The following is a 15,172-nucleotide window of genomic DNA, read 5'->3' as shown; positions in this document are numbered from 1 at the left end:
CTTGAGGGAAGTGAATATATGGAATGCCAGAAATTTATTCACTTCAATTTAAGTAGCTATGTTTATTAAATAGCTATATGTCTTCCATGTTTGCAGATTATTAAAACAGGACCTGATTATTTAAAAACTCAGAAATACAATATGTTTTAGCAACTTATAATTTTTTCCATGTTTCAAAATTGGTAAAGTTAAGAAATGAGGTGATTTGTTTCCAGTCACCCTTTAGGAAACCATTATTCCTGCCTGGATGATAGACTCAGGAGCTAGGAGCAGTGAGGGTTGGAAAGCAAATGTTTAGTATTTCAAAACAATATCTGAACTACATAACCACATACATATATATATGTAGATACATATATAGTCACAAAAATAGTCACAATCTCTGCTGTCTATGAAGACAATCCCAATAATTGCAATAAATTCTACAAATTCTCCTAGGATATCTTGCATGCTCTTATAAATACATCATTCTAGACTGCAACATGGAATTCCATATTCCTGGACCCACCCTACTTCAGTCTGCCCCCCATTGCAGTGATGTCTGATGCTGTCACTCTGAAGATCAGGAAGCCTGATGAAGGTGTCTTGCTGCTGCTGTTGCCACTAACACCTGTCCAGGTCATGCTGTGGTGATTCCACAAGGAGTCAAGTCAACCTGCAGAAGGCAGAAGGCCCTCTCCTGACATTTCTACACTAGTTACCCTGATCCCAGAGCACTGATGCTCTGTGCTCTCAGCAACCCAGGACATTGTTTAAGAGGATAGCTTTTCAGTTACTTTCATTTTCTCACTGGGGACTTCCTCTCACAAAACATAGGCCAAAGTCTTCCTACTTATGGTATGAAAAGGTGAGGAAGAAGAGAGTGGAAAGTCAAAACAAAATAGCAAGAGGCATTCCAGAGTACATAAAATCATCCAACTCTACCAACTGCCATTATCTTATTGGAACAAGACTGAAATACTCAGCTCATTCTCCTCTTATTAAAAGTTTTTCCCCAAGAAGTTTTGTTGGTCAGAGGTCCCTAGAAGATTTCTTCTGCCAGTGTTCTGGATGTATCCCTTTGAGAAATTCTGAAGTACACAAAACGTATGTTCAAGCTTGGACCTCTGCTATATAAATATAACAACATTAGTTGTATTAGTCTGTTTTTAGCCTGCTGATAAAGACATACCCTAGACTGGGAAGAAAAAGAGATTTAATTGGACTTACAGTTCCACATGGCTGAGGAGGCCTCAGAATCATGGTGGGAGGTGAAAGGCACTTCTTACATGGTGGTGGCAAGAGAAAATGAGGAAGAAGCAAAAGCAGAAGCCCCTGGTATAACCATCAGATCTCATGTGACTTATTTACTATCACAAGAATAGCACAAGAAAGACTGGCCCCTATGATTCAATTACCTCCCCATGGGTCCCTCCCACAACACATGGGAATTCTGGGAGATACAATTCAAGTTGATATTTGGGTGGGGACAGAGCCAGACCATATCATTCCACACCTGGCCCCTCCAAATCTCATGTCCTCATATTTCAGAAATCAATCATGCCCTCCCAACAGTCCTCTGAAGTCTTAACTCATTTCAGCATTAACCCAAAAGTCCACAGTCCAAAGTCTCATCTGAGATAAGGCAAGTCCCTTCTGCTTAGGACCCTGTAAAATCAAAAGCAAGCTAGTTACTCCCTAGATACAATGGGGGTAAATACAACCATCCCATATGGGAGAAATTGGCCAAAACAAAGGAGTAACAGGGCCCATGCAAGTCCAAAATCCAGTGGGGCAGTCAAATTTTAAAGCTCCAAAATTATCTCCTTTGACTCCAGGTCTCACCTCCAGGTCATGGTGATGCAAGAGGTGGGTTCCCATGGTCTTGGGCAGCTCTACCCCTGTGGTTTTACAGGGTACAGCCTCCCTCCTGGCTGGTTTCACAGGCTGGTATTGAGTGTCTGCAGCTTTTCCAGGCACACGGTGCAAGCTGTTGATGGATTTAGCATTCTGGAATTTGGAGTAAGGTGGCCCTCTTCTCACAGCTCTCCTGTGCCCCAGTAGGGACTCTGTGTGGGGGCTCTAACCCCACATTTCCCTTCTGCACTGCCCTTGCAGAGGTTCTCCGTGAGGGCCCCACCCCTGCAGCAAACTTTTGTCTGGGCTTCCAGGCATTTCCATACATTTTCTGAAATCTAGGAGGAGGTACCCACACCTCAATTCTTGACTTATGTGCACCCACAGGCTCAACACCATGTGGAAGTTGCCACAGCTTGGGGCTTGCAACCTCTGAAGCCACAGCCTGAGCTGTATGTTGGCCCCTTTCAGCCACAGCTGGAATGGCTGGGACATTAAGTTCCTAGGCTGCACACAGCACAGGGACCCTGGGCCCTCCCCACCAAACCATTTTTTCCTCCTGGGCCTCCAGGCCTGTGATGGGAGGGGCTGCCATGAAGGTCTTTGACATGGCCTGGAGATATTTTCCCAATGGTCTTGGGGATTAACATTAGGGTCCTTGCTACTCATGCAAATTTCTGCAGCCAGCTTGAATTTCTTCCCCAGAAAATGGGGTTTTCTTTTCTATTGCATACTCAGGCTGCAAATTTTCCAAATTTTTATGCTCTGCTTCCCTTATAAAACTGAATACCTTTAACAGTACCCAAGTCACTTCTTGAATGCTTTGCAGCTTAGAAATTTCTTCCACCGGATACCCTAAATCATCTTTCTCAAATTCAAAGTTCTGCAGATCTCTAGGGCAGGGGCAAAATGCTGCCAGTCTCTTTGCTAAAACGTAACAAGAGTCACCTTTACTCCAGTTCCCAACAACTTCCTCATCTCCATCTGAGACCACCTCAGCCTGGATCTTATTGTCCATATCACTATCAGCATTTTGGGCAAAGCCATTCAACAAGTTTCCAGGAAGTTCCAAACTTTCCCACATTTTCCTGTCTTCTTCTGAGCCCTCCAAACTGTTCCAACTTCTGCGTGTTACACAGTTCCAAAGTTGCTTCCACATTTTCGGGTATCTTTTCAACAATGCCCCACTCTGCTGGTACCAATTTATTGTGTTAGTCTGTTTTCACCCTGCTAATAAAGACATATCCAAGACTAGGAAGAAAAAGAGGTTTAATTGGATTTACAGGCCTCAGAATCATGGCAGGAGGTGAATGGCACTTCTTACATGGTGGCAGCAAGAGAAAATGAGGAAGAAGCAAAACAGAAACCCCTGATAAACCTATCAGATCTCATGATATTTATTCAATATCATGAGAATAGCACGGGAAAGATCGGCCCCCATGATTCAGTTACCTCCCCCTGGGTCCCTCCCACAACACTTGGGAATTCTGGGAACTACAATTCAAGTTGAGATTTTGGTGGGGACACAGCCAAACCATATTATAAGTGCCTTGGTATACACAGAGAATTGACTCCAGGACCTCCTGAGCATGCCAAAACCCACAGATGCTCATGTTTCTTATAAAAAATGTTGTAGTATTTGCATATGACATACACCTATCCTCTTGGATACTTTAAATTGTTCTCTAGATTACTTATAATACCTAATACAATGTAAATACCATATAAATATATATTGCGCTGCATTTTTAAATTTTTGCTTTTTATTGTTATAGTATTTTTGTTGCATTTTTCCAAATATATTAGATCCACAGTTAGTTGAATTGAGGTACAGAAGGCTGACTATACTTATATACATTAATTGCCATCTAGAACTGTATTTTGCTTTATGTTGATTATGATAATCATCTGATGTGCAGATCCTGATACTGTGTTAGGTAGTGCTTTCACTTTATTTTTTTTTAACTAGATGACTATGAGTAATATAATAATTGTAGTGTTTTTCTCTCTTGTTTATTTCTTGATTAGGAAATGGAGACCCAGAAAGCTCTCAGCTAGTGCCCTTTATATCACCCCATAGCACTTAGCATGAATCTAAACAAACAGGACTCAGTAGATACTCAATGACCTAAATGCTTATTTTATTTTGCAAAACTATCTGTGTTTGTTTTCTTTCCAAGTTGCTCTACAAAGATTAATTTTAAAGTGTTCACAGGAAGTAGCCAATAGTGTTGAATGATATATAACCTTGAGTAAGTTGTGGAATTTGCATGAAAAATAATAACATGGACTTGTGAATATAAAAATTTGTAGATAATTTAAAAGAAAATATAGGACACAATAATACTTCGAACCTTTGAGAAAAAAGTAATATCCCATTTCTGAAAATCCAGCCTGTAAATCATGTATTCAGCATATTATGAATTATTTGAACATTTCCACAATTTAAAACCACTTCTTTAAACTGTTGAAATAGAAACAAAAATGTTGTTTCTGATTATTTCCTAATTATCTACAATAAAAATTACTTTCTACCATGCATTCCAATCTAGAAGCTTAAATCTCTAATATTGCTATTTTTACATAAATAATATTTTCCATTGAAAATGTAGATAAGCAAAAAATATAAGGCTAAATTATAACTAAACTCATCATTAATATTTTGGTATTTAATATTTTACATGTATTTCTATCTGTATAACTTTAAAATACCGGTATTATAGGTACTGCTTTTGCATTGAAAAATACATTGTAACACACTATGGGTTAATAAAATATGCTTTTATGACATATTTTAAAGGCCTTTGTTGAAGTAACTTTCCTCTAGAGAGGTTTTTTATTTGTTCTTGGGGACCAACGAGCATTAAAGTTATTTGAGATATTTTTGGATCACACAAGTGACATGAACTGGAACACCAAACCAAGGGCCAGCTTTGGGGTTATTTATGATCTCTCTACCCAGCTTATGGAAACAGGGAAATTTCCTTGATGTCCCCTTCTTTAGGTTTTTTCATTTTTTCTTTCTTTTTACTTTTCCCTCTCTCCCTCCTTTCCTGCACCCTCCCTACCCCTCAACCCGTGTCTCTCTCTCTTTCTCATTTCCACTCACTCTGATAGCACAGCACTCCACTGTGGTCTCATGATATACTCATGAGAGTATATCATGATATACTGTCCACTGTGCTCTCATGATACACTCCCTCTTTTGGGTGGATCCTATGCTTTATTCTCTGTCCCCAGCCTACGACCAAAAAAAATGGCTTGGCATTTCAAATATTTACTAAGCTTGCTGATTTCACTTTGTTTTTGGCTTTTGCATTTTTCTTCCCTCTTTGCCAGCTTAGTAATGAAGTTAAAATATATTTAATATATTATCCAGGATTTGACTTGTTTTTATCAAAAGGACTGCTCTCTGAGTCTATTCTGCCACATGACAAAAATGAGGATTAAGAAACTCACTCAAAACCGCTCAACTACATGGAAACTGAACAACCTGCTCCTGAATGACTACTGGGTACATAACGAAATGAAGGCAGAAATAAAGATGTTCTTTGAAACCAACAAGAACAAAGACACAACATACCAGAATCTATGGGACACATTCAAAGCAGTGTGCAGAGGGAAATTTATAGCGCTAAATGCCCACAAGAGAAAGCAGGAAAGATCTAAAATCGACACCCTAACATCACAATTAAAAGAACTAGAGAAGCAAGAGCAAACACATTCAAAAGCTAGCAGAGGGCAAGAAATAACTAAGATCAGAGCAGAACTGAAGGAAATAGAGACACAAAAAACCCTTTGAAAAATCAATGAATCCAGGAGCTGGTTTTTTGAAAAGATCAACAAAATTGATAGACCGCTAGCAAGACTAATGAAGAAGAAAAGAGAGAAGAATCAAATAGATGCAATAAAAAATCACAAAGGGGTTATCACCACCGATCCCACAGAAATACAAACTACCATCAGAGAATACTATAAACATCTCTATGCAAATAAACTAGAAAATCTAGAAGAAATGGATAAATTCCTCGACACATACACTCTCCCAAACTAAACCAGGAAGAAGTTGAATCTCTGAATAGACCAATAACAGGCTCTGAAATTGAGGCAATAATTAATAGCTTACCAACCAAAAAAATTCCAGGACCAGATGGATTCACAGCTGAATTCTACCAGAGGTACAAGGACGAGCTGGTACCATTCCTTCTGAAACTATTCCAATCAACAGAAGAAGAGGGAATCCTCCCTAACTCATTTGATGAGGCCAACATCATCCTGATACCAAAGCCTGGCAGCGACACAACAATAAAAGAGAATTCTAGACCAATATCCTTGATGAACATTGGTGCAAAAATCCTCGATAAAATACTGGCAAAACGTATCCAGCAATGCATCAAAAAGCTTATCCACCATGACCAAGTGGGCTTCATCCCTGAGATGCAAGGCTGGTTCAACATATGAAAATCAATAAACGTAATCCATCATATAAACAGAACCAAAGACAAAAACCGCATGATGATCTCAATAGATGCAGAAAAGGCCTTTGACAAAATTTAACAACCCTTCATGCTAAAAACTCTCAATAAATTAGGTATTGATGGGACGTATCTCAAAATAATAAGAGCTATCAATGACAAACCCACAGCCAATATCATACTGAATGGACAAAAACTGGAAGCATTCCCTTGAAAACTGGCACAATACAGGGATGCCCTCTCTCACCATTCATATTCAACATAGTGTTGGAAGTTCTGGCCAGAGCAGTCAGGCAGGAGAAGGAAATAAAGGGCATTAAATTAGGAAAAGAGGAAGTCAAATTGTCCCTGTTTGCAGATGACATGATTGTATATCTAGAAAACCCCATCGTCTCAGCCCAAAATCTCCTTAAGCTGATAAGCAACTTCAGCGAAGTCTCAGGATACAAAATCAATGTGCAAAAATCACAAGCATTCTTACACACCAATAACAGACAAACAGAGAGCCAAATCATGAGTGAACTCCCATTCACAATTGCTTCAAAGAGAATAAAATACCTAGGAATCCAGCTTACAAGGGATGTGAAGGACCTCTTCAAGGAGAACTATAAACCACTGCTCAATGAAATAAAAGAGGATACAAAGAAATGGAAGAACATTCCATGCTCATGGGTAGGAAGAATCAATATGATGAAAATGGCCATACTGCTTAAGGTAATTTATAGATTCAATGCCATCCCCATCAAGCTACCAATGCCTTTCTTCACAGAATTGGAAAAAACTACTTTAAAGTTCATATGGAACCAAAAAAGAGCCCGCATCGCCAAGTCAATCCTAAGCCAAAAGAACAAAGCTGGAGGCATCACACTACCTGACTTCAAACTATACTACAAGGCTACAGTAACCAAAACAGCATGGTACTCTTACCAAAACAGAGATATAGACCAATGGAACAGAACAGAGCACTCAGAAATAATGCCACATATCTACAACTATCTGATCTTTGACAAACCTGACAAAAACAAGCAATGGGGAAAGGATTCCCTATTTAATAAATGGTGCTGGGAAAACTGGCTAGCCATATGTAGAAAGCTGAAACTGGATCCCTTCCTTACATCTTATACAAAAATTAATTCAAGATGGATTAAAGACTTACATGTTAGACCTAAAACCATAAAAACACTAGAAGAAAACCTAGGCAATACCATTCAGGACATAGGCATGGGCAAGGACTTCATGTCTAAAACACCAAAAGCAAAGGCAACAAAAGCCAAAATTGACAAATGGGATCTAATTAAACTAAAGAGCTTCTGTACAGCAAAAGAAAGCACCATCAGAGTGAACAGGCAACCTACAGAATGGGAGAAAATTTTTGCAACCTGCTCATCTGATAAACGGCTAATATCCAGAATCTACGATGAACTCAAACAAATTTACAAGAAAAAAAACAAACAACCCCATCAAAAAGTGGGCAAAGGATACGAACAGACACTTCTCAAAAGAAGACATTTATGCAGCCAAAAAACACATGAAGAAATGCTCATCATCACTGGCCATCAGAGAAATGCAAATCAAAACCACAGTGAGATACCATCTCACACCAGTTAGAATGGCGATCATTAAAAAGTCAGGAAACAACAGGTGCTGGAGAGGATGTGGAGAAATAAGAACACTTTTACACTGTTGGTGGGACTGTAAACTAGTTCAACCATTGTGGAAGTCAGTGTGGTGATTCCTCAGGGATCTAGAACTGGAAATACCATTTGACCCAGCCATCCCATTACTGGGTATATACCCAAAGGATTATAAATCATGCTGCTATAAAGACACATGCACACATATGTTTATTGTGGCACTATTCACAATAGCAGACTTGGAACCAACCCAAATGTCCAACAATGATAGACTAGATTAAGAAAATATGGCACATATACACCATGGAATATTATGCAGCTATAAAAAATGATGAGTTCACGTCCTTTGTAGGTACATGGATGAAGCTGGAAACCATCATTCTCAGCAAACTATCGCAAGGACAAAAAACCAAACACTGCATGTTCTCAGTCATAGGTGGGAATTGAACAATGAGAACACATGGACACAGGAAGGGGAACATCACACACTGGGGCCTGTTGTGGGGTGGGGGGAGGGGGAAGGGATAGCATTAGGAAATATACCTAATGCTAAATGATGAGTTAATGGGTGCAGTACACCAACATGGCACATGTATACATATGTAACAAACCTGCACGTTGTGTACATGTACCCTAAAACTTAAAGTATAATAATAAAAAATTAAAAAAAGAATATTTACTTTGAAAGATTAAAGATACATTATGTGTATTTATATTTGTATTCTTCCTAAGTGAAATTATTCTTTAAATGTTTATGAAATAATAATATTATAATTGCCAGTGAAATTTCTTTAAAAAGCTTATTTTATGATATCGTAGGGTAGATAATAATCCAGCAACTATTTTTTAAATACTTATGAAGTATCAGAGTCATGTCTGTTTTTAAATTAATAAGCTTTCAGTATTATCATTATTCTACTTTTACAGAAATATTGGTCTACAGAAATATTGAATGGAAAGTAGAGTGTTCCCATGTACTCTCACACCTGCACCCCAGCCCTATTAATAGATTCTCCTATTATTAACATGTTGCATTAGTGTGGTACATTCATTACAACTGAAGAATTAATATTCATGAAATATTATTACAAATATATCTTTCAACATATAGTTTTGGGTCCTTTCAATAACTGGAGAAGATATATATTATTCCCAATTTCAAAAGTAGGGAAACTAAGATTGAGTACCAAACCTGGATTCACTCAGAAATGTATAAGAACATGAACTCGGGCCCTTATTTTCACTTTTCTTTCTATTTTAACTCCTTTGAGTAATATTATATTATAAGTATCTCTTGCTTGATGAAATATATGCTTGGTATTATCAAAGAAATTCATAATAGGAAAGCACTTAATCCTGAGATCTCATTTCAAGAACCAGAATGCATATCTGATGCTTTTCTAGTATAACTGTCGTAAATTAGGATTAGGACACTAATCTGTGGTTGCCTTTCCCTGTGATCTCACTAGGAATGAAAACTAATAATTGTTTTGCAATTACTGTGGCCTAATTTGTCAGTTTTAAAAAATAAGTTTTATTGTGTATATTTAAAGTAAGCAACATGATGTAATGGGATACATATAAATAGTAAAATAGTTACTATAGTGAAGCAACATAGCCATCATCTCACATCATTCCCGTTTATTTTGTTTTTGCCACAAGAGCAACTGAAATCTTTAGTGGGAATCCCAAATACGGTACAATTGTATTGCCTGTGGTCCTCAGGTTGCGCATTAGATCTCTAGACCTGTTCATCTTAAACATCTGCTACTTTGTGATCCCTGAGCTACTTTCCCCCATTTCCTCTCCATCCTCCACCTCTAGTAACCAATTTGATTCTCTATGTCTGTATATTTGACTCTTTTTTTCAGATTCCACATGTAAGTGAAATCATGCAATATTTTTTCTTTCTGTATCTGGCTTATTTCACTTAATGTCTTTCAAGTTCACTCATGTTGTGGCAAATGGAAGGATTTCCTTCTTCTTAAGGCTGAATAATATTCCATTGTATATATATGCTACAGTTCTTTAATCTATTTGTCCAATGAAATATATTAAGGTTGTTTCCATATGTTGGCTACTGTGAATAATGCTGCAGTGAACGTGGACATGTAGATAATCTTTACAAGGTGGTGATTTCATTTCCTTTGGGTATATGCCCAGAAGAGGGATTGCTGGATCTTAGGGTAGTTCTATTTTTAATTACTTTAGGAAACTCCATACTGTTTTCTAGAATGGTTACACCAATCTAAATTCCCACCAATAGTGTATAAGTGTTTCCTTTTATCCACACTCTTGCTAACATTTGTTATCTAGACTTTTTGATAATAGCCATCCTAAGGGGTCCGAGGTGATATCTCATTGTGGTTTTGATTTGCATTCGCTGATGATTAATGATGTTGAGTGCATTTTCATATACCTGTTGTCCATTTTTATATCTTTTTTGGAAAAATGCCTATTCAGGTCCTTTTTTAATGTGGCCCAATTTAATCTTGTTGTTATAAGGCCTTGCTCTTTGTCAAATAACAATATGGAGATACATTAACCCAGAAACAATGCTTTGTTTCTTATAACACCTCAAGTCATTAATTTCCTTTTAGCCATGTTGATTATTCTTCTTATAATTTTAACTGGTTTTTGGCAGCTGGTTATGTTTTTGTTTAATAACAACTATAGGACCTAAACAGCAAAGATATACTACCCTATCTATAAATTATTTCTTTGTATAATGGTGGCCACAGTAAATCTATACCTTTTATTTAATTGCAAAGTCATTTTATACATAAAGATGGATCTATACAACCAATCTATATGAATAGTGGTTTATGTTAATTTAAATATCATTATCAGAACTGATTACACTTTAATGTAAAAAAAGTCAATACTGTTAGTCTTAAAAGCAAACGTGTTGCATCTAATTTATTTCAAATACGATTTCCCCTCAGTGCTGGTAGGAAATTGGTTCCAGAATCTCCCTTGAATATGAGAATCCACAGATGCTTAAGTCCTTTACATAAAATGGGGTAGTATTTGCATATAATGTATACCCATCTTCCCACATACTTTAAATCATCTCTAGTTTACACATAATACCTAATACAGTAGCTACACACCTCTTCATTCATGTGGATTCAACATAGTACTTGTGTAGCAAATTCAAGTTTTACCTTTCAGAACTTTGTGAAATTTCTTTTTCTGAATAGTTTTTATCTGCAGTTCCTTGAATCCATTACCAGGGAACCCACAGATACAGAGGGCTGACTATATTCTGTATATTAGTGGAACCCAGTTTCACCCATCCCTTCCCTCAATGCTTTGGTCTAACAGTAACTTTGCATCTCTTGGCATGATATATAAGGTAACACACTACACCTGAAGGAAATGAGCCCAAGTCCAGTCTTTTGCATGTTCTAACACAACCATAATTAGTTTCCTGTAACTTATAGAATTTCAAAACCATGATACATTACTATCATATTAATTGAAAATATATTAATGTAACTGTATGTTTTGTATTATAGTAAATGGACATCCAGCACTCAAACGAGCTAACATCCGGGTTGTTGGAAAGTTGGTGGCCAGATCCATAAGAGAAAGGAAAATGAGACAACATTATAAGTCATGTAAAGTTGAATGATGTTTCCAACATATTATTACCTGTAATAGTTAAACTTCTCTACCCAAAGAGACAAGTTAACATTGGAGGTGGATCAATTCTGTATGAGTAGGAAGAAAGGATAAAAATCTTTGAATATAGAAAGAACTTTGACAAGTTTATCTATAATTTCTAGTATTTTTGGATGAACACCATTCATTTGATCTCCTTCATAAAAAACATCTCTTTTATCATAATGAAGTGAACCTGCATAGTGTCAAGTACTCCTTTCATTAGACTATAATTTATGTTGTTCCATTACCAATAACAACCATAAAGAAACTTTAAAATTCTTATTTCTAAAACTCATGAATCTGGTATGCAATACTGTTGGATTCACCTTTTTTGTTCTTTAAAAAGGTAACAGTGTGATGTTTCATTGAAATCACATATGTCAAACAATTTCTTTGTTTTCCATAATGTCCTTTATTATGTAAAGTTTTTGGAAATGGTTGTTTTAAACTGTGTTAATTTTTGGTAGAGTCGTGGTATTATTTTTCCCTACTCATTGCTCACTCTGAAGTAAAAAGGTGAGAAGCAATATACAGTATTCCTGAGTATTCCTGAGTTGATTTGCCTTAGCACTGAAATAATTTTTTTTTTTTTTTTTTGAGATGCAGTCTGGCTCTGTCACCCAGGCTAGAGTGCAGTGGTGCAATCTCAGCTCACTGCAGCCTCCGCCTCCAGGGTTCAAGCAATTCTCCTGCCTCAGTCTCCCAAGTAGTCAGGACTACAGGTGCATGCCACCACACCCAGCTAATTTTTGTATTTTTAGTAGAGACAGGGTCTCACCATGTTGGCCAGGCTGGTTTCGAACTCCTGACCCCAAATGATCCGCCCTCCTCAGCCTCCCAAAGTGCTGGGATTACAGATGTGAGCCACCACACCCAGCCCCAATGCTGAAAGAATTTGAAGCAAAGTTTTCTTAAGAATCTTTAATTTAATTTTATCCATCCATCTATCCATCCCTCTATTTTGAATGGAATTAGAGAAACAAGTGAGGAACCATAATTGAAGGAATAGAGTCTATACATAGCATAGAGGCTAGATATGAAAAGAGCTGGGAACTACATGACAAGTGTCCCATTGTTTCACAGTTTTTACTTTGCATCCATTACTTCTGTAATAGTCTCTTTGATTTTAAAACAAACAAAAAACTCTCAGGTTATTTTTATGCAATTGAGTTTACTATAAGAATATCTATGGAAGTTATTAAATCTTTAGAAAAGCCAATTACAAGAATCATGTTAAGTCAGGCCTCACCAAAACCAAACTCAAGGTGGACTAAAAATCATGATGAAGCGCTAACCAGAAAATTGTAACAAAAAAACCTTTGAGCAGGGCAAGGAAGTGATTACTAGCTAAAGCTGAAATGTGGAATTTGGCTTACCTGTGAAATTTAATTATGCATATTCTCCTTACTGATAATTGAATTTTATTTTAAAGATAAAAGTATTTTTTGTTTACATACTGAAACAATAGAAAATGCGCAACTTTTTAAAAAACGGAAAAATTATGCAAGTTGAATATAAGCATGATTACAAGTCATCAGCCTGCTCCTTTTTTAAAACATAATTAGGATAAAAATTTGCCTACATTTCAACCACTGCTATTCCAAAAACATTAGGAGCAAAATCATGGAGTTATAATGAAAGGCACTTACAAACTTAAATATAAGATTTCTTAATGAGTGTTGTGTAATCACTATTCCAAGTAGTAAACATATTTATAAGTGAAAATTAATAATATCACAATTACTTTATACAAATATAAAAGTTGTTCTGATTATGATAGTTTGGGACAGGATGTGGAAGTTCACTTTTCATTTAATAAAATGTGATTGTTCTTGTTTCAGGTTTTCTACATTTGACTCCTTGATTTTTAGCAAGTTGAAGTAAGGCTACTGAATGTCTTTTAGAGGTGTGATCCTACATTAAGTTCAGTGACAATATTTCACTCTAGAGCTGTAGAAGACAGTGTAAGGTCATGGAAAAGAAGCCTTCACTTTTCAGTAGTCAGTTTCTATATAAAAATTGGCACTTGGTGCTCATCAAAGAACAAGAAATATTGGATATGCTCTAAATGTCCATTGTGTTTTTGAGCCAACTACCTGATGGAAGTCATCACTTATATGTAAATGAACTGTCAATGGCTTGCCACAGTTGGCAATCACTGAACTGTGAAGGGTATGTCTTAATAAAAACTGAAGCTCTTCACAGACTTTGATTTACTGGAAATAAAATAGAAGAGTCCTCTGAGACTACAAAGGACACTTGTTTCAGATAAAACATCTAGACAGTAGCAATATATTTAGGGCTTTTATTATAGCAAAACTGCAAATTAGAATGGAGTGGTGAGAAAGTTCCTGTGACCCAGCTGAATTCTAAAACACTGCTTCTGACTAGAGTAATATGATCTTTAAAATAGCTAAGCCAAATTAAATAAAAGTGCATTAAGGAAAAAAACAGAAACAATGCAAGGTCAAGATTCAGGTTTGTTACATCTTTTAAATTGTTTATGACTTGTGTATTACATCTTCTTATGTATCTATAATTTTTTAAATCAATTCAACTATTAGAATAGTTGAAAGCCCAACTTCTCTGGTCCTATAACATGGACTTCTCACAATATTCAAATTTAAGAGGATTTTTCTTTCCTATTCATTCCTTTCCCCAACTTCCATCCCAAGCACAAACACAGTTGAAACATGGAATTCTGTGTAACTATTAATATTTTTATTGTTTAATTAATAATAATATATTTGTAAAATGCTTTTGAGTTGGCAGTATACTTTTGCACCAATATGAAGCAGCTTGAGTATGTAGATCACATTTTTATATTGACTACTTTCTCCCAAAGCACAGTGTGTTCACAGATGTACATCAGTCAGGGTAGGTTAAAAGTGTTAAACAGCAGTCCTAATAATCCCATTGCTCACTTTACATTCCAGTGTGAATAGGCAGGGACTCTGTTCCATTTTTTTGTTTTCAAACGGAGTTTCACTCTTATTGCCCAGGCTGGAGTTCAATGGTGTGATCTCGGCTCACTGCAACCTCCACCTCCCATGTTCAAGCGATTCTCCTGCCTCAGCCTCCCGAGTAGCTGGGATTACAGGCATGCACCACCACACCCGGTTAATTTTGTATTTTTAATAGAGATGGGGTTTCTCCATGTTGGTCGGGCTGGTCTCGAACTCCCGACCTCAGGTGATCTGCCTCCCTTGGCTTCCCAAAGTGCTGGGATACAGGCGTGAGCCACCGCGTCTGGCCTCCGTTCCATTCTTCAGGGCCAGCACTGCAGCCTTTGCACTCAGGCAATAGACAAAAAAGAGAGATTGTGGAGAAAGCTGACTTTCTTAACCACTTCAATCTGAACTTGGAACTTATCACTTCTACTCACATTCTAGTGGGGAGAACTTGTTAGCTGGTTCCCTCTAAATTATAGAAGTCTAGGAAATGTGGTCTAGCTTTGTATCAAAGAAGAGAGTGTGCCAATTTCTGCCAAAGAAAATGAGTTTAATTCCTCATTATTTTAGGAAACAAGAAATATTTCAAATAGCTTCACTTAGATTG

The 15,172-nt window shown here is 36.9% G+C and overlaps 1 protein-coding gene across 16 annotated transcripts in view; it reads left to right on the top strand.

The window, feature by feature from the left end:
• Positions 1-14,054, top strand: part of IQCM (IQ motif containing M) — a 464,883-nt gene extending 450,829 nt beyond the window's left edge. For 7 of the 16 annotated variants that reach the window (XM_054683885.2, XM_054683883.2, XM_054683886.2 and 4 more), the window contains one exon: positions 11,467-11,804. In XM_054683885.2, coding sequence (XP_054539860.1) covers positions 11,467-11,582 — 116 coding nt within the window. In that variant the 3' untranslated portion in view covers positions 11,583-11,804. Of the gene's footprint in view, positions 1-11,466; positions 12,139-13,455 lie in introns of those variants that run through there. The other 9 variants (XM_054683879.2, XM_054683878.2, XM_054683880.2 and 6 more) reach the window with 5 other exon arrangements.
• Positions 14,055-15,172: the final 1,118 nt, after the last annotated feature.

Source organism: Pan troglodytes, chromosome 3 (genome assembly GCF_028858775.2).
Source record: "Pan troglodytes isolate AG18354 chromosome 3, NHGRI_mPanTro3-v2.0_pri, whole genome shotgun sequence".
NCBI lineage: Eukaryota > Metazoa > Chordata > Mammalia > Primates > Hominidae > Pan > Pan troglodytes.
This window is presented reverse-complemented; position numbering and strand designations above follow the sequence as displayed.